This window comes from Neophocaena asiaeorientalis, unplaced genomic scaffold (assembly GCF_003031525.2).
Source record: "Neophocaena asiaeorientalis asiaeorientalis breed wild unplaced genomic scaffold, Neophocaena_asiaeorientalis_V1.1 scaffold19, whole genome shotgun sequence".
In the NCBI taxonomy this organism is placed as follows: Eukaryota; Metazoa; Chordata; class Mammalia; order Artiodactyla; family Phocoenidae; genus Neophocaena; species Neophocaena asiaeorientalis.
The window spans coordinates 8536358-8556735 of record NW_020173388.1 but is presented as its reverse complement, the minus strand read 5'-3'; the positions used below and the strand labels follow the sequence as shown (position 1 = coordinate 8556735).

The following is a 20378-nucleotide window of genomic DNA, read 5'->3' as shown; positions in this document are numbered from 1 at the left end:
TTAAAAACACATTTGAAAGAGTGGCATGGGCTTATAAATACTACCAAATGTAAAATAGATAGCTAGTGGGAAGCAGCCGCATAGCACAGGGAGATCAGCTCAGTGCTTTGTGACCACCTAGAGAGGTGGGATAGGGAGGGCGGGAGGGAGACGCAAGAGGGAGGAGATATGGGGATATATGTATAGCTGATTCACTTTGTTATAAAGCAGAAACTAACACACCATTGTACAGCAATGATACTCCAATAAAGATGTTTAAAAAAAAAACAAACAACCCATAGGAAAGAAATCATAACCCAGAAACAAAACACAAACCTTTAAAAATTTTATATATTATAAGAAAGCAACAAGAAAACGAGTTTAACCAAACAAGAACTCAAAGACAAAAGAAAAAAACTTTGGAATAAAAGAAAATGAGGCTATAACACTAAAAATATTAACAGTAAAAATATTTAGAAATAAAAATTAAAGAAACTTAGGATAATCATTATGAGCACAATTAAGAAGATATATGTATAAGGAAGACAGCAAGTTAACAAAAAAGTGTTCCTCTGAATCCAAGAACCCAAAAGTGGAAGAGAAAAATCTTGAAAGATGCTATAAATTTGTTTTCCTGAAATGAAGGAATAACTGAGTCTGCATATGAGAAGGGCAACCATATTTCATTATGACCTCAGAATGACAGACATCAAGATATAAACTATTTAAGTTAATAAGTTTAATAGAATTCTTCAAGAACTGGGCATCAAATGTGTTCCCTGCTCATGGGTTGTCACTTCTTCCAGGGTTTTTTGGTGAACAGAGACAAACTGGTATGTATTTTTAAAGGAGGAAAAAATACTGAGTTTATACCGATATTACCAATTCAAAATTAAGATTATAGGGTTTTAATTTATTTGTTTTTATATTTGTACCTTTTTTCTCTTATGTTGAAAATGTTGGTTCCTGAAAAGATGAATATAAATACTTATTTGCTTTTTCCTATAATGTGCAAACAATAGCTTCAAAATAACAACCCCAATATAATAATAAGTCTACTTAATGGAAGCTTGAAATTGATTAAAGATTTAAATGGAAGACCTGAAACCATAAAACCCCTAGAAGAAAACATAGGAAAAAAGCTCCTTGACACTGATCTCAGCAAAGATTTTTTGAATAAGATGCCAAAAGTATAGGCAACAACAGCTAAACAAACAAGTGGAACTATATCAAACTAAAAAGCTTGAAAAGACAACTTATGGAATAGGAGAACACATCTGCAAATCATGTATCTGATAAGGCGTTAATAGTCAAAATATATAAGGAACTCACACAACTCAGCAGCAAAAACCCCTAAATAATCCAATTTTAAAATAGGCAGAGGATTTGAATAAACATTTTTCCAGAGAAGATATAAAAATGGACGACAGTATATTAAGGGCCAGGGCTTCAACATATGAATATTGGAGGGATACAAACATTCAACTGATAATATTCTAACCCTGGCCCCCAAAATTCATTGTCCTTCTCACATGTAAAATATATTCACTCCATCCCAACAGCTCAGAAAGTCTTAAATCATTTCAGCATCAAAGTCTAAAGTCTCATCTAAATGTCATCTAAACCATATATGGCTGAGACTCAAGGTATGGTTCATCCTGAGGCAAAATTCCCCTTCAGCTGTGAACCTGTGAAACGAGACAAATTATGTGATTCTAAAACAAAATGGGGGACAGGCATAGGAGAGACATTCCCATTCCAAAAGGGAGAAATAGGAAAGAAGGAAGGGGTGACGGGGCCCTACTTGAACACTGATGGTGCCAGATGTGTCCCCACATATTACCTGCCTTACTGCCTCTCGTGATTGGCTGGAAAATGACCACTTGGCCAACCCCCAAACCCTAGAATAAGCAAAGACTCTTGATTTAAGGTTTTCATTTCTCTCCCAAGGCAACCCTCCCATATTATTTTTTGTTGACTTTCAAGGACACATAATATGGTAACATAGTTACTGTGGCTTAATAGCCATCAGATCATCATAAATCAGTCTCCTGAAATGTATATCCTAAAGGCCTTTGTCCAGTGCACATCTGTAAACACAGAACCACAGCAGAAACAAACTCTCTGCCTTTGATTACTTAATAAACAATGGAAGAATTGGAAAGTAATTTCAAGGAGGGAATTGTAGAATTCCAGAACTCCCACTTCCTGAGGTGATAAAATTCTCATTAGTACCTATAAAAGCATGGTGGCCCTTCCCATAAAATTGAAAACAAAAGGCTCTGCTCAACTTATCTAAGACAATTATATTATGAATAAGTTTTTAAATCTAAGAATTAAACTATAATCTGATTAAAAATGGAAACTCTAAGACAGACCTTTAAAATAAAACTTTTATAACTGTAAATAAAACTTGATGATGTTTAGAAAAATGATGTATTTATTATAGACTAGAAATAGTATGAATTAGCAATCTTGTCTTTTAAAGAATTAAGAATTGAAATGAATCATGTTTCCTTCGGGCTCTGAACCTCTCTTACAGAATTTCTCAAGTTATAAATAACAATTTCAGGTCTCAAGGCAGTTACTAGACAACTGACTGCTTGAGGACAGGCCTTCTAACTGACCCACCATTATAGTCTACAGAGCCACACCCCAGAGCTTGGCACCCAATAAGTAGCTGCTTAGGAGCGAATGGTGCTTCTTAGAATATTAACCTAGCCTCTCAGAAACTGAGATGTCTCACAAAACTTGGAAGGGTACATACATGTCAGAGTGAGTTTACACCAATTAATATAATCATAAACAAGTACTGTGAATCTAATCAATTCAAACACCACATGTAGGTATTAGGTTAATGATGTAGAGCAGCAAAAAAGAAGAATAAAATAAGTTAACACTAAGAGACAAGGAATAGTTTGCATCAAATGTGAACTGTTGCAAAACTTTTGGCTTGGAAAAGTCATTACCATACTCATTCCAACTACAAGTAAGTGAAAAGGCATATTCTTCAAAGACACAAGTAACAGCAAACAGTTTCCCGCTGATGGGTTTCTTGCTCTCAGCACAAAATTGTACAAAGACCAAAAGCCTGAGATAGCAAATTGAAAGATTCAGGCAAAAGAATATATACAGTGCCGGTTTTCTTTCAGAACCACAGAGTAAAGTAAATTACACATTTTTAAAAAACTTTTATGTGAGAATCTGGCTTTTAAAAGATCATTTTAGGAGCTTCCCTGGTGGGGCAGTGGTTAAGAATCCACCTGCCAATGCAGAGGACAGGGTTCGAGCCCTGGTCCAGGAAGATCCCACATGCTGCGGAGCAGCTAAGCCCATGCGCCATAACTACTGAGCCTGCGCTCTAGGGCCCGTGAGCCACAACTACTGAAGCCCGCACTCCTAGAGCCCATGCTCCGCAACAAGAGAGGCCACCAAATGAGGAGCCTGCGCACTGCAACGAAGAGTGGCCCCTGCTCACCACAACTAGAGAAAAGCCTGCGCACAGCAACAAAGACCCAATGCAGCCAAAAATAAAAATAAAATAATTTGTTTTAAAAAAGACCATTTTTGTCCTTGAATTTGATCAGGACTGTTTCTGCAATGCTGTTATCTGCTACCTTTTTTTTTTCTTTTTTGGATCAAGTGTATGGGGCTGTTTTTCCTCAAGAGGAATCTGTGATAATGAATCTGGAGAAGAAAATTTTGAGCCAAAAGCCTTTTTGATGTGACAATTTAACTCTGACTCTTGTTTGCTATAATAATGTATTATAGGCACATTACCTTTGGGGGAAGATGTCACCTGGGGGGTACTGCGGGATTCACTTTGGAGAAGGGGTCTGGAAGTCTTGCCCAAAAATCTCTGCAATGGGAGGAATGGGACTGAAGCTAAAGGACAGCAAACCAGGTACTGCTCCATTATCCCTTTCAAAAGCCTAGCTCTGCAAATGATGGAGTTCGCTCTCTCTGGGAGGAACCCAATACATCCCAGGGACAGAGTCATCTACAGATGCAATGAAGAAGAAGAAGAAAAGGAGAGTGGGGAGAAAAAAGGAGAGACTCCATACCTACATTCAAATTTCCTTTCTCCCTCTCCCAAGAATTATGCAGATCTTTATTAGAATGCTACCATGCCAACCAGATAAACAGGCAACAATCATTTAAATGCTTCACTTGTTCTTGCTTAGATATTGATATTAGCCAGAGCCCACGTCTGAATCTCATAACTGTTCTTTAAGCCGAAAGAATATGATTTAGCATATAGAGAGGGCAACCAACTATACTTGAACCTTGGAGTCTAACACTGGTGGCCAGCAGAGCACATAAGGGGTGGTGTCCAGGGTCATGACTACAGTAAATTTTGGAGTAGCAAATTCCTAATGAAGTAGTTTAGGCAGTCCTCAGACTCTCCCAGTTACCAAAAAGAAAACAAAAGAAAAAAAAAACAAAACACCCGGTTCCTCTAAAGCATGTGTCCTTAATTATAATCCAAAGACCTCCATGGGCTTATACATAAAATTTTTGCTGTCAATCCCACTCCTGGGCATATATCCAGAAAAGATGAACGCTCTAATTCAAAAAGATATATGCACCCCAATGTTCATAGCAGCATTATCTACAATAGCCAAGATATGGAAGCAACCTAAGTGTCCATTTACAGATGAGTGAATAAAGAAGATGCGGTGTATATATATGTGTGTATATATACATATATATAAGTATATATGTATATACATATACATACAATGGAATATTACTCAGACATGAAAAAAATGAAATAATGTCATTTGCAGCAACATGGATGGACCTAGAGATTATCATACTAAGTGAAGTAAGTCAGAGAAAGACAACAGTATATGATATCACTTATATCTGGAATCTAAAAAAAAGTACAAATGAACTTAATTACAAAACAGACTCACAGACATAGAAAAGAAGCTTATGGTTACCAACGGAGAAGAGGTGGGGGGATAAATTGGGAGTATAGGATTAACAGATGCACACTACCATATATAAAATAGATAAACAACAAGAATTTACTGTATAGCACAAGGAACTATATTCAATATCTTATAATAAATTATAGTGGAAAAGAATTAAAAATAATATATATATGCATATATATATGTATATATAACTAAATCACTTTGCTGTATACCTGAAACTAACACAATATTGTAAATCAACTATACTTCAATTACAAGAAAATTGCTGGGCTTCCCTGGTGGCGCAGCGGTTGAGAGTCCGCCTGCCGATGCAGGGGACGTGGGTTCGTGCCCCGGTCCGGGAAGATTCCCACATGCCGCAGAGCGGCTGTGCCCGTGAGCCATGGCCGCTGAGCCTGCGCGTCCGGAGCCTGTGCTCCGCAACGAGAGACGCCACAACAGTGAGAGGCCCGCGTACAGCAAAAATAAAAAAAAATTGCTGTCTATGAAGAAATCGGATTGGATGGGAGAAAAATAGCATCTCTATTTCCATTAACCTCCAGTTGAAATTTAGCATACTTAAATGCTTATCAATGTAGGCAACAATCAGAAAAACTATTTAGAAATCATAGCTATTTTCATATCAACAGAGTTATTACAGACATTTCAAAATATTATGTATGCTCATCCATATTATAAAATTACAGGTATTGACATAGGCTGATATCATTATTTAATACGTTAATAAATAAATACATGTATTACTATATCATGAATTTATACTTCCAATATTTTGATAACTAGATTTTAATAAAATTGCCTTTTTGATTCTGTGCAATGTGTTTTAAGCACCAAAACGTTATTCTGAGAAGGCATCTATAAGCTTTACCAGTTTGTCAAAGCAGTACTTGGCACAAAAAAGCTAAGAAGCTCTGCTATAGAGCATCACTGTTTTTCCTGAGGATGTGACAAAAACAGCTAGAACTCAGGTACCCTAAAGCAGTATTTCACAAGTTGAAGAATCAATCGTACAGGCTTTTTCACAGGAAGAAATTATGCAGGTATACATAAAATTAAACATAAACCCCTTTATACCTATAGGTCTAACATACAATGAAATCAATATGTGTAAATTAAACATAAATGAAACTACAAAACTAATAAGATTTAAATTAACTACATTAATGAATTAATATTAACAGTGTTCTGCTAAGACACCATGAATATGGTGCTAACTCCTGAAGCACAAGTTCTCCTGTATTTAGGAAGCTTATGCTACCATGTATCCCCGCTGAGTAAATCTGTTTTCCTCTATTTTAACTGCCACAAAGGCATCCTTTGTACAACATGCCAGTACATACTTTAGTTCTGCAATTGAGAAGACTACCAAATCTGCCTCTGTTCCTTTCTCGATGGCTAGCAAATGTCTAAGAAATACAGCTTAGCAGCAACTTTATCAAAAATAGAAACACAAATACAGTCACCAAAATTTTATCTCAGTACTTGTTATAAGATGGTTATCCAGGTTATCAAGAGTAGGTGTGCATTATTTTTTATTACCATTGAAATGAAAGCATACATTTAAGAAGTTCTTATAAAGAATTCTTGGGTCTCCCAGAAAAAATCTGAGGTCCCTCAGCCCCCAGATGAAGAAATACTGTCCAAAAAACAACAGAGGAATGATGTCATTCACACATATAAGCACAGATTCCCCCTCCAAACCACACAATAATCTGTAGTCAGTAATGCAGAGAGGCAGGCACATGAATCTGAGAACAGCATAACTGACTTACGAAGAATATAATTAAGACATCCAGGATTCCACTCTGGACAGGATTAGAAAATGTCAGGGAAAAAGGAGAAGGGACTTTATCTGATTTCAGATGTCTAATGAGAGCCCCTCTCCCCATATTCCATCTTTGGATAGTTTCCTGATGAATAGTAACCCAAGTAAAATTTCAGGACTTGCTCTGATCCTCTTAGCTTCGTATTCTTGCAGAACTCACTTACAAGCTAATAGAAATACTGTGTTAAAAGCAGAAAACTAGGAAGAAAGAATAATCTTAAGGTTTCTGATTGGTATACAAGCTTTCTACATGCAGCAAGTTCGGAGTATGTGTTCAGGGCATTTTGGTACAGTTATCAGTGCTAATAAATCACTGCTATTTAGACAGTTTCACTGTCAATCCAAGTCAGTTTATCTTCAGGGACTGTATAGTTCATTGAGGAAAAAAAAATAAATACAAGGTGAAGAATTGTTAGAAATTGTTGAAATAAATTATGGTATAATGAGAGTATGGAATGCTATTTAATCACTGTAATAATGAATTAGAGCTAAATCACTGTCTTAGAGATACTTACATGAAGTATTCTTGAGTGAGAAAAACATTATGTAGAAAACTGTACGTAATAAATGTGATCTCATTTTTTGAAAAACAAAAACGACAAAAACACCTCTATGTGTATGTCATTCTGTATACAAGTTTGTGTATATATGTTTATATATGATTTATGAGCATGGAGAAAACTGTAAAATCATACACACCAGATTGCTAAGATGGGTTAACTGTGGGCAGAAATAAGGTAATATGATGCAAAAGGAAGAAGAATTGAAGTGATTTATGCAAAAAAAGGAGATAAAGTCTTCCGTTTTAAAATAATATATATAATATGATCATATTTATTCATTACAGAAAGAAGAAAAACCAATTCCCAATGTTGGAGGAAATGAAAAAGAAGCAGTAGAGTAGATAAGGAAGGTAAAACTGATTGAGGGGTAGGAAATACTTCCAGAATGGCACGGTAAGACCCTCCAAAGATCTGTTCCTCCATAGAAATAGTAAAAACACTGGGAAAAAAATATCAAAATCAGATTTTTCAGAACTTTGGAATTTAACCAAAGGCTTGCAGCAGAGGAACATTTGTTCAAGAAAAATGGCTGAATCACAGTGAGAACTATGAGCTTTGTAGCGGTTTTTGTTTTCATTTCTGGGTTTTATTTTGGCTGTGTTGGGTCTTCGTTGCTGTGCGCGGGCTTTCTCTAGTTGTGGTGAGTGGGGACTACTTTTCGTTGCAGTGCACGAGCTTCTCATTGCTGTGGCTTCTCTTGTTGCGGAGCACAGGCTCTAGGCTCGTGGGCTCAGCAGCTGTGGCTCGTGGGCTCTAGAGTGAAGGCTCAGTAGTTGTGGTGCACGGGGCTTAGCTGCTCCACAGCATGTGGGATCTTCCTGGACCAGGGATAGAACCCGTGTCCCCTGCATTGGCAGGCAGATTCTTAACCACTGCGCCACCACCAGGGAAGTCCTGCTTTGTAACATTTTTAACTTGCCATATTCCCATCACCCTCTCCTCAGTTCTACAGGAGCCTTGAAAACCAATGAGCTTGCAACCATGGTATCTATAAAAACCAGCAACCTAGGGGGAAGAATGGGTCTGAAGCTCCCCAAAAAGCCACCCGCAGAGAATTATCACCATTCAACTTGTCTAGAAGCTCCCCGGAAAGGATCCATTCTCAGTACTTGTCTTTACTTGATCTGACTCAGAGCTTTCTCTTTGCAAAAAGTTCTATCCCCAGGGTACGTGTGGAAAACAATCTGTGGCAATTGTTTAACATCACAGCTACCTGAGGCAAGGATACCTGTTGTAAATAAGAGGCTGACCAAAACACTTAAAAGGAAGAACTAGGGAATGAGATGTCTGAAGAGGCCTTTGGAAAGCTCTGACATATTCCCTGGGATACTAGAAGGCCAGGGCTGTGCCTATATCCAAGAAAAATATGAAAAGCCAGTCACAAAAGCCACACATTTATTGTATGATGCCCTTTATATGAAATGTTCAGAATAGGCAAATCTACAGAGACTGAAAGTAGATTAGTTTTGGACACAGGCTGAGGGAGAGGGGAAATGAGGAATAATGGATACAGCATTTCTTTTTGCAGTGATGAAAATGTTCTAAAATTAGATAGTGGTGATAGTTGATAACTCTGTGAATACATTTTAAAAATACTGAATTGTATGTATTAGAGGTCAAATTTAATGGTACGTGGATTATACCTCAAAAAGCTTTCTGTAAGTGAATGAGAGGTGTGATGTGTTTTCATCTGATATAGAAGATTTAGGAGCTGGTCATCAAAGAGCACAATGAGAGAACAAAACACTTTACGCTTTCAGCACATTAGCCCACTCTCATGTCACTTTAATTCCTGATTAGAGTTTCTAGGCTATCTTATTTTGTGCCATATTATTTTTAACCCAAAAGCTCTTGGTTGGTCAAAGAGTTTTTCCCTCTCCTTAAAATTCAATTTATGCTTAAATATTTATAAAATATATAAGAAGAAAAGATGAAAATAAAAATCTAAACACAGAATGCAACCTAGGAAAATCCCTTGCTGAGATACAGCATGAAAGCTAACTATGGGCCTTTTTCCTTTCCATATTACAACTGGTTTTCAAAATGTAACTAATGAAACTCCAGATGTAACGGATGTCACATAAAGCCTATTTCACATTTACAAAGCTCTGCCACACAGTGTAACCTAGGAGGCATCTGGCTAAAACTTTACAAACTGCAGTATTCTTTGCTTTGGCATGATATTAAGGACCCCCAAAAGGAAGTGTCTTAAGGAAAGGCTATTTCCTGGTACATTTTGCCAGGAGTTCTCCCCTTCGTTTTCTACCCAGGATATTGAGAAGGACAGAATGTCTTGCCACTGTATTTTTGGACTAGAGTGGACTCAAAAAGCTTTTACATATGCCAGAAATTTAGAATGACACTTTAATTAGAGAATAATATTTTTTTAAAAAAGGAATAAAAGTAAATTCTCTGCTAGGTGTTAGTAGAGAAATAAGCATTAAATTATACTTTAAGTAAAATTGGTTAAATAAATACCAAGTGAGAAGTGTGATTTGGCATCACCAATAAGAAGAGGTCAGATATTAAATTTTTGAAATGACTGTAGTTCATTTATTTATTCATTCAACAAATATTTTGTTGAGCACTGGCTATAAAGCAGTAAACAAAATACATGACTCTCCTGGAGCTTAAAATTTGCTCAGAAATGCTCCTGCTACTGAAAAGAAAGCAATGAAATTAAATAAGGAAGCATGAAATACTTGAAAGAACGCTGGTCTAGGAGTCCCAAGACCTGAATCCCAATTCCATGGCTACCAATTAGTAAATAAGTGACACCGGATACATCAACTTAATTTCCCTAAGCCTCAATTTCATACCTTGAAAAATGGCCTGTATACCTGTCCTGCATACCTTGTCAGCTAATTATAAGGGCCACAGAGAGATAAACAACAAGGTCTTACTGTGTAGCACAGGGAACTATATTCAATATCCTGTGATAAACCATAATGGAAAAGAATATGAAAAAGAATATATATGTATGTATAACTGAATCACTTTGCCGTACAGAAGAAATTAACACTGCACTGTAAATCAACTATACTTCAATAAAATTAAAAAAAAAATAATAAGGACCACAAAGAAAATATTCAAACTTGCCCTGAAAACTATCGAAAGCTCTGTACTCACAGACTAGCAGTATTACTGAAGTGTATGAAAAACTATCAAATCCCTAACAATAAATAATTTTAGTTATTATAGACAGTCTATTGAGGGTCTATGTGGTGAGACGGTAAAGCCCAACGCTAACTGTCAAGTACATTAACAAGACAGAATGACACATTTTCAAAGGTTTTGACCTTTCTACATTTAATCATTCTAATTTCACCTGGGTTTCCTTTACATGTCAAATTACGTTCATATTCTCAAGCAATGTTCCACCCATAGGAAGAGAAAATGAGTCAAACAGACTCCCATCAAACTTCCAAACTGAGCAGCAAGGACCATATGTTTCTTTACTCTTCAGGGTATGTGTTTGTCACCTCTATTTGAATCTTAACAAATGACAGAACTTTCAAAATAGAGACAAATCCACCTTGTAAAAGAAAATAACAATTGCTGTAATTGCAACCACATTAACTGGACTGAGTTTTTGCTTAAATTACTTCTGCCCTTTTGTTGAAAAACACTGCCCTAAGAATAATGAAGTGCTTGTTATAAAGCAGAAACTAACACACCATTGTAAAGCAATTATACTCCAATAAAGATGTAAAAAAAAAAAAAAAAAGAATGAAGTGTTTAAGACATGACTGAAATACTAAAAACTTCAAAATTAAACCCTTGAGGAAAACAAATTTTACTTAGCATAATTTGGGTTTGTAGTATTACCGTCAGGTAATGAATATGAATCCGTATAAATCGCTGGTGAACTCTTAAGCATAAGAAACAGTTAATATCTATCAGTGCTCCATGAAACAACGGAAGCCAAACATTCTGACTCTTTGGGGCTAGAGAGATAGAATAATCCTGCGTTTCTTCAGATACTGGCAAACATACTATGATAGTTTAAGAGTCAGCTTAATCCTTCCCTTCCTGGCTCAGAATGAAAATAAATATTCTGTCCTAGACCTAAGATGTGATTTCCCTTTGGAGGTTTTCAGGAAGGAGGGAGCAACAAACAAGAAAGTGATCAGGGATGAATGGGTTTTGGGTAATTTTCAATCACATAACCTTGTTTTAGGAAGTAGAAAGTAAGACTCAAGACAACTGCAGAGAAAGCTCTTAACAGTGACTGTGCTCTGATTATGATTTATCAGTACTGACTAGGTAACTTTCCACACTAATCCACTCCCACTAGCATTCTGGAAGGTTAGTAACTTTACTAAAAAAAATTGGAGAGGTATTGAGGGATAGAGTCACATTCCAGAGCATATCATCTGTTGCCATCTAACTGGACCCATCTCCACACTTTCTGTCTTCTCTCTCTCTCTGCAAGCACTTTTTCTGGAATGACTGACAAATACCTCCATTTGTCCTCAAATAGAAGTTTTGGCCATGCCATTTTCCTCAAGGTGTGATTATCTGTCAGTCACCAACAAGTAAAATAAATTGCCCGGCCAATAAAACCAGGAAATGAGAGAGAACACACAGACACCTCGAAAGCAAATGAAGGGATAGCTCCTGTCAAATCCCTTGGCATTTGATTATAGAACTGCGTGCCTGGTCTTCTCACTTCTCACTGTAAGCATCTCATTGCAAACATTTTCACCACATAACTAATTGACTGTAAGGCAATTCTGCAATGAAAGGTAAACTACCTGGTTGACAGTTTGGTTTCAACGGGTTGAAATGTGTTATCATTTCTTCCACTTAGAGACGTTATTGATGGCTTTATTGAGCTGACAGAAGACGATTTGCTTTGTGTTGGTTTCTTATCTTGAAACACTGCACTGGAGGAGAAAGAGGCTGAGGGCCTCAGAGGCGCAGAGTTGAACCTACATTTCCCATAGAACTTTGGAAAGTCTATCAATGGACGTGTGACAGTATGCGAGGAACAAACACCAGTGGAGAAGGCTTTCACAGTGCAACACAGAACTCAGTTACAAATATGCATCCTAGTATTTGGAAACTGATACCTCTCTTAACAAAGGAACAAATTTTAGCAAAAAAGAAAAAGCGCAATGCTGAACGAGGAGACAAATCAACAAGCCAAAAAAAAAAGTGTATAAAAATACTATAAACAGAAGACTTGGAAGACAAGGTACAACTCACAAAATAAAATCAGTTATTTGTACAGTGTCACCATGAATCTACACACATTTCAAACATATTCAAAAATTTTGTATTTAGCAATGTCTTTTTAATTGTTATTCATTTCTCACATTTCATTATGTCTTTTTAAATGTCCCTCTTTCATTTTTCATTTTATATCTTTCATGGTAAAATTGCCTTACAACCAATTAATTATGAGGCAGAAATGCTTACAGCAAAGATCTCTAAGGCAAAGATGCTTACAGCGAAATTACCTCGAAGAACCACAGAATTAGGACACCTGCCACAAGGCACCAATAACAAAATAAGTAACTTAGTTTACTTATTAACTTAACAATCTCAAAATAAGTAACTTAAAACTTAAAAAACAGAACCACCGTAAAATCGACACTGTCATACTGGGGCAAGCAGCATAAATTTTTATGTCTCAGAAACACTGAATGGCATTGGTACCTTTTTATTTCTTACTCCAGTCCCTATCTGGATGGCTGAGCTGAGGGCATTTCATGTTTAGGAACAGGGCACTTGGCTATGCTTGCTAGATAAGGGAGCAGAGCTTTTCCTGTGTGACCAGTAAGTGATTGTGATTAAGAGCATCAATTGCCACACTTAAAAATCTACCTGTGGGTTCCACAGACATTAAAGGGCCCAGCTACTTAGTACCTTCAGACTTACTTGTGCTCCTGTGATTTAGGTCCCCTGGGAGAGAAGCATCCATAGTCCAGGCTGGAATGTGTTGGGTGGGATTGGCAGTAGATGTTCCGGTGCTCTCGTTATGAGTTGTACTTGGAAGAATAACATCATACACGTGGACTTCACCATCAGTGACCAAAGGTTCACTCCCGTTTGATTTAAAATAGGCTTTTTTTAATGTTCCTGAAAGACCAAAAAAAGATATTTTAAAACATTACTAGAAGTATTTATTTTACTTTATTTTATTTTAATTTTAGTTTTTAAAAAAATTAATATATTTATTTATTTATTTTTGGCTGAGTTGGGTCTTCGTTTCTGTACGAGGGCTTTCTCTAATTGCGGCAAGCGGGGTCCACTCTTCATCGTGGTGCGTGGGCCTCTCACTATCTCAGCCGCTCTTGTTGCGGAGCACAGGCTCCAGACGCGCAGGCTCAGTAGTTGTGGCTCACGGGCCCAGCTGCTCCGTGACATGTGGGATCTTCCCGGACCAGGGCTCGAACCCGTGTCCCCTGCATTGGCAGGCGTATTCTCAACCACTGCGCCACCAGGGAAGCCCCTTATTTTATTTTTATTTATTATTTTTGGCTGCACTGCACGGCTTGCAGGATCTTAGTTCCCCAACCAGGGATCAAACCCGTGCCCCCTGCAGTAAGGGTGCGGAGTCCTAACCACTGGACTGCTAGAGAGTTGTCTAGAAATATTTATTTTAAAAAACGTATTAGGGAAACTCTAGAGCTGCTTTCCCAGGCAAACGCAAAGAGAAAATGATGGCCAGCAAGACCACCCACTTCTCGCGACAACCAGTAGTTTCTCTTCTGTCGTAGATCACATAACCCTGTGAGGTGGCTACTGCTTCTCAAGAGCTAAAGGTTTAGAAATTGAGTCTCCCATCCAGGTTTCCTAGTGCCCTCACCTGGGACTCACCACAAATAAAATGTGGCAAATCTTACAGTGTTTCCTTCCTGCTTTCTCAGTGTCTCAATTTCACACATCATTTTAGGCTCCTCAGTACCCAGGACACAAGCTCTCCCTATCTTTCTACCTGCCACAAAGGACAACAGTGCTAGCTTACCTGCGGCCTTCTATTTCTCCACACTTGGCACTAAATTTCAGTGAACTACACACAACAGATAATAAAAATAATAGGGCTCAAATATTTCCCAACACTCGTAGAAACCACCCCCCCACAAAAAAGTAAAACTCCAATTCCAGCAAAACTAAAAGAAGAAACTATATTATCTTCATCTTCGACCAGAAACTATAAATTTGATTATAAGAAACAGGCATTATACTAAGATTATCAACTGGTCACTTCCTCAAGGTATTTATTCATGGACAAAATAAAGAGTCCAACCTAAGACTATTGGGAATCCCCTAGCTTTAGCTTTAGGCAGAAAATCTGGAAACTTTCAAAGAGATCATGTATTTTTAACTCAGTCAAAATAGACAACAGAGTGTTTCCAGAATATAGCACTCTGGTTGAGTATGCCACGAAAATAAATGAATGTGATATTGATCCATTATAGAAATACCCAAGGGAGACTTTTTTTTCCCTAAAAGCATTTACAGTGAATGCTCTACTTGGCTCTCACTTTTCCCAGCAGCCCATGGACCATTAAAAAAAAAAAAAAAGAAATATAAATAAAATGTTTAATATTAGTCTACAGAAAAAATTTCTCTCCATGTGCTTGACACTTGGAAAACATTAACTACAAATCAAAATAGAAAAGCAGCTGTTTTCTAGCTAACTAAGGTCAACAGGATTCTAAGTAAAACGGTGGAGTGTAAAAGCTAAATCATGACCATGTGGTGCAGGTAACACACTCCCCAAACTGTGCAATTATGAATAAATATTAAATGCAGTAGGTGAAATGAAAGACTTCATTTAATTGTTTATGATTTTCAAAATGATTTAGAATTGATCCTAGATCAAGATAAATGTATGTGATAGATTTGTTCTCTATATAATGTGTATTTTATTCATACAGAAAAATTTACTAATTAGATATAATTTTATTTTTCACTTATTAGTTGCTCTCTTCTTTGCTAATTTTGGCATAGAGATTTTGCACATAACGTGTTATTTCCACTAACATGGCTATAATGAATGTATAAGACCCATAAAATCAATTTACTTATCACACTGACCCTATAAGTCAGCATCCAGCTCTATCAACACACTTTGAGCAAATGCCAACTCCTCAGTTATATCCCTGTGTAATTCACTTAAAGGGAGTTCCTTATCGTATGAAATATTTCAACAGTTGTTCTTAACATTTTGTTTGTAATGACTAGCCTTATTAATAATCTTTCCTTTAACTTTTTCACCTAACCATAGGGGTGAAAGTGCTAATAATATCTGTTTACTCTGAAATATTCTTTAAACACCAACTTTTTCAGGAAACACTGCCTTGAAAAACAACTTCCTTAAAAAAAAAAAGCAGTTTCCTTGCTCTTAAACTCTCCATATCAAAGCAAGTTGGCAGAATAGAAAGATAACACATGATATACGGTAGTTGCTGCAGCTAATGTCCCTCAACTATATTTTTGAGAGAAAGACAAAGACGACAAGCCTAAAGGACCTGTCTTTAAAAGCCTAAACTGACTAGACCATTTGTTTTCAAGCATCTCTGGAAACTAACCTACTCTCAACTCACAGTTGGTCCTCTATTATGCATTTTTTAAAAGCACAAAAGACAGAATTCAGTAAGACTAAATACTGTTAAGCTACATCACGATGAGCTACAAAAATGCTGAGAGATATCAGCCCAAAGTAGAGTGTTCATTCTTTCAGTGTTGCCCCATCCTTTTCCACATTCCTATTTTAACAGTGCTGTGGTTAAAAGTACAGATTCTACAGCCTGACCACCTGGGTTTAAATCCCATCACTACTTACTAGCACTGAAACTTTGGGCAAACTCTCAACTGCCATAAAATAAGGAAAATCAAAGTACCTCCCCTTATTGGGCCAGCCATTAGGATCAAATTAGTCAATACATACATAAACACTTGGAGCAGTTCCTGGCATACAGTAAGTTCTCAATAACTGTTAGTCATTACTACACAGTAATAGTAATGAAAGTAAAATTGTCTTCCTTAGGGCTACTAAGGTACTTTTATATTTTATTTTTATTTTCGGCTGCACTGGGTCTTCGTTGCTGCGCATGGGCTTTCTCTAGTTGCGGTGAGCGGGAGGCTACTCTTTGTTTCAACGCGCAGGCTTCTCACTGCGGGGGCTTCTCTTGTTGCGGAGCACGGGCTCTAGAGCGCAGGCTCAGTAATTGTGGTACACAGACTTATTTGTTCCGCAGCATGTGGGATCTTCCAGGACCAGGGCTCGAACCCGTATCCTCTGCATCGGCAGGCAGATTCTTAACCACTGCGCCACCAGGGAAGTCCTAAAGTACTTTTAAATAAATGCCAATTTCCTTTTACTCTAAGTGCATCCCAGCATAATAAAACAGCTAAGGTAATTTTCAAAAGTGAATCACTTAACCCACTTTTGGAGTAAAACAACTGTGACTCTTTCATGCTAAGTTATTAATAGAAGGCCACATTACATCAAGGCTGTATGGCTCAAAAGTGTTTCAGCTATAACACAGCTCTATTTAACAATGTTTAAGAAACAGTCTGCATTTGCAACAATAATAGTCAAGTATTACTGATCATCTACAATGAGTGGATTGAGCACTGTGGCAGCAAAATAATGCTCCCCCCAGAGATGTCCACATCCCGAGTCCCAGAACCTGTGAATAGGTTACTTTACATACCTTACATGGCAAAAGGGATGTTGCAGATGTAAGTTAGGGAATCTGAGATGGGGAAATTATCCTGGATTATTCAGGTGAGCCCACGGTAGCCATGGAATCCTTGCAAGCAGAAGAGGGAGGTGAGAGGGTGTGTGTCAGAGCTATGCAGTGTGAGAAAGACTCAATGGGCCATTGCTCATTTTGAAGATGGCAAGGGGCCACAAGCCAAGGAACGCAGGAAGCCTCTAGAAGCTGGAAAAGGCAGAAAACAGACTGGCCCCTAGAGCCTCCAGAAGGAATACAGTACTACCGACACCTTAATTTTAGCCCAGTGAGACCAATTTTGGACTTCTGACCTCCATAACTCTAAGGTACTATATTTGTGTTATTTTAAGCTACCAAGTTGTTATAGCAGCAATAGGAAACTAACACAGGCACCTTACTAAGTATCCTCACTATGGGCATTTATTGAGTTAGCCTTCCAACAATCCCATGAAACAGATGCTATAATTAACTCTTCTTTATGAAGTTTCAGAGGGAAGGAAACCAAAGCTTACGGAAGTTATTTAACTTTACCCAAGAACTGAGTTGGGACATGACACATACCCATACACACACACCCACACACCCTTCTCATTTTGGACAAGGTATACAAGTTAAAAAAAATCAACCATCATCTGCATGTTAAAAAAATTTATTTTCCTATGATATGAGTTTGAAATTAATTCCTTATCTTTATATCTCTAGCCATGTGGTAACATTTACTTTGCATTTTCTATGTGCCAGGAACTATGTATTTTACTCTCTGCTGAAAGTAAATTACAAAATTTAGTAAGAGTTTCTTATCATCGAGATGTTTATAGATAAGTTGGCGGAGACAGGCATGTAGCCTAAAACTACAGACCATGATACAAATGCTTTGAGAATGATATGCATAGGACAATCCGGTGACAATAATTAGAGAAGAAGTTGTCATTCCATTTGAGAAAGTCAGGAAAGGTTTCTTAGGGAAGAAGATCCTCCATGTGAATCTTAAAAGATGAGTAGGGATTTTCTAGGTTTGAGCCTAGAAAATTTGTGGGGAAGAGGGGGTTGTAGTAATAGGGAACAGAGAACTTTCTAGATAGAGCAAAGGGGAAAATATGCAAAGGCTGACTAGCAGGTAGTTAAACATGGCTGGCACACAGGGGACTGGCAAGAGAAAAGGTTTGAAAGGAAGTAGAAACCAGACTGGGAAGGGTATTCCTGTCATAGGTTTGGAATTGATCTTGTTGTGATAGAGAAATTTTGCAGAGTCTTAAATGGGGTAGAATGTTATAATAATCACTCTGGCAACAGGGTGATGCTTGAAAGGGGCTAAGTCTAGCAGACAGTTAGAAGGCTATTGCAAGAGCCCAAGCGAGAAAAGAAGGACTGAGTCAAGGCAAAAGCAGTGAGAACAAAGGGAACATTTGGGAGAGAGCTTTCAGAGGCAAAATTGTAAGAACATAATGGAAAGAGTCAGAGGTCCCTTCAAGGTTTCCGGTTTGAATTACTGGGTAAATGAAGATATTTACCAAGATGGGGTGGTTGCCTTAGTGTTATTCATCAAATATTTTCAATTCTCTCCCATTCTACTAGGGCACATGCTGGGGTTACATTCCTTTGCCTCATTCTGTCTCTTGATATCTTTGATGTTGGTCAAAGGGTACGAACTTCCAATTATAAGATGAGTAAGTTCTGGGGATCTAAGGTACGGCATTGTGATTATAATTAGTGATGCTGCATTATATACTTTTTTAAAAGTATAAAAAAAGTATAGAAGTTACTCCAGGGCTCTCTTTCTTTCTTTCTGGCACAATAACCACAAAGGTTCAAGATGATGGCTGGTCCATCAATTTAGTCCTTTAATGACCTGAATAAGCATAGCCCCCCCTGCCATCTTGCAGAGCACATGTTGCAAATGAGAAACTGACCTTCGTTGTTGTTAAGCCACTAATATATTAGAATTATTTGTGTTACACAGCATAGCATAGCCTGCCCTGACTGATACGATAATAGAGAATGAAAAATAAAAGTTGTAGAAGCTTCCTTTTGTTACTGTAATTATTATAAATACATTGAGTAAAAAATGCTATGAAACATTCAAGGTGAAAAAAGTCTAAATCCCGGGCAATCTAAACACTTTCTCCAGAAGGCCTTGCCAGACTTCCCCACAAATGTGCATCTTCTTTGTGTTCCCAGAGCACACTCTGCATATACCACATACACACTCAAGTGAAATTGTCTGTTTTCCTGTCTGCCTCCTCGAAGGTCGGAAGGTATATTATGCATGCCTGCATCTCAAGCACCCAGCAGAATGCTTGGCACCAGTGAAGGTCTCAATAAGTACTTGTTGAATGCATGAATGATGAAGGAAGTCATGGGAGAAGATGATATTGTCTAGAGACGTATGGGTGCAAAGTGAGAAGAGAGCTTAGGACAGACGCCCCCAAATTTACTGGATAGGTAGAGAAAGATGAGCTTAAGGAGACAGAGAAAGAGCCGCCAGAAATAGAAGGAAAATTAGAAATGATAATATCCAGGCAAAGCAGAAGAGCATTTCGAGAAGAAGGGAGTAGTCAAGACTGACCAAGATGATATCTGGGCGTCCCATCTGAATGGAAGAAAGCATTGTTGGCACCAGAAACGGGCATGCTCATTGTGACCAGATGGAAACAAACACAGAGAGAAAGCACAGGCTCTCCGTTTCAAACTCTTGTTCAAACACACATCGGTTCCAAATTCTGCACATTCAAAAAAAGGACACTGGAGGCCTCAGAACAGACTTAGTAGTAGGAAAAGAAGAGGAAGAGGAAAAGGTCAGATTGCAGTGGGTTAAGGACTGGATGAAGCCTAGAAATCACCTGGGGATCTCATTAGAAGGCAAATTTGGCAGGTCTGGAGTGGGGCCCAAGATTCCAGATTCTGCATTTCACACAAACTCCCAAGCGATGCTGATGCTGCATCCACGGACTACACTTTGAGTGCAAGGCTTTAGACTGCCCTTTCCAAAACTTTAGACATAATGCATAACCTCAGGCCTAAGGAATTAACGAAAAAATATTTTCAGGTTTGAGAACTCTATGTTTTTGCATCTGCTCAGAAGACCAGCATTATTAAAGGAATTTGGAGAATTAAATAAGGAACATGGAGTCAGGTCATAAAAGAGCATGGAAAATCTTAAGGTTTTGGTGAAAAGAAATCAGGATCTGGGAAGTTTTCCATTTTAAAATGATATTCAAAACACAACACTATAAGTTAGGAAGTTAAGATTCTTATCATTCCAAATTCTTGTAAAAGCCACAAGCTGCTAAGAAATTCGGTAAGAGAAAAACTATATTTAAGTTCAATGATCTCCAGCTCATCTAGCATTTTTGAAGAGGAAAGTCACTTT

At 37.7% G+C, this 20378-nt stretch overlaps 1 protein-coding gene across 1 annotated transcript in view; it reads right to left on the bottom strand.

Annotated features, from left to right (window-relative positions):
• The window catches only part of LOC112400771 (atrial natriuretic peptide-converting enzyme-like), a gene marked incomplete at its 3' end in the record, with an annotated part of 94927 nt that overhangs the window by 37525 nt on the left and 37024 nt on the right, over positions 1–20378 (bottom strand). The window contains exon 4 of the mRNA XM_024746697.1: positions 13197–13397. Coding sequence (XP_024602465.1) covers positions 13197–13397 — 201 coding nt within the window. The remainder of the gene's footprint in view (positions 1–13196; positions 13398–20378) is intronic.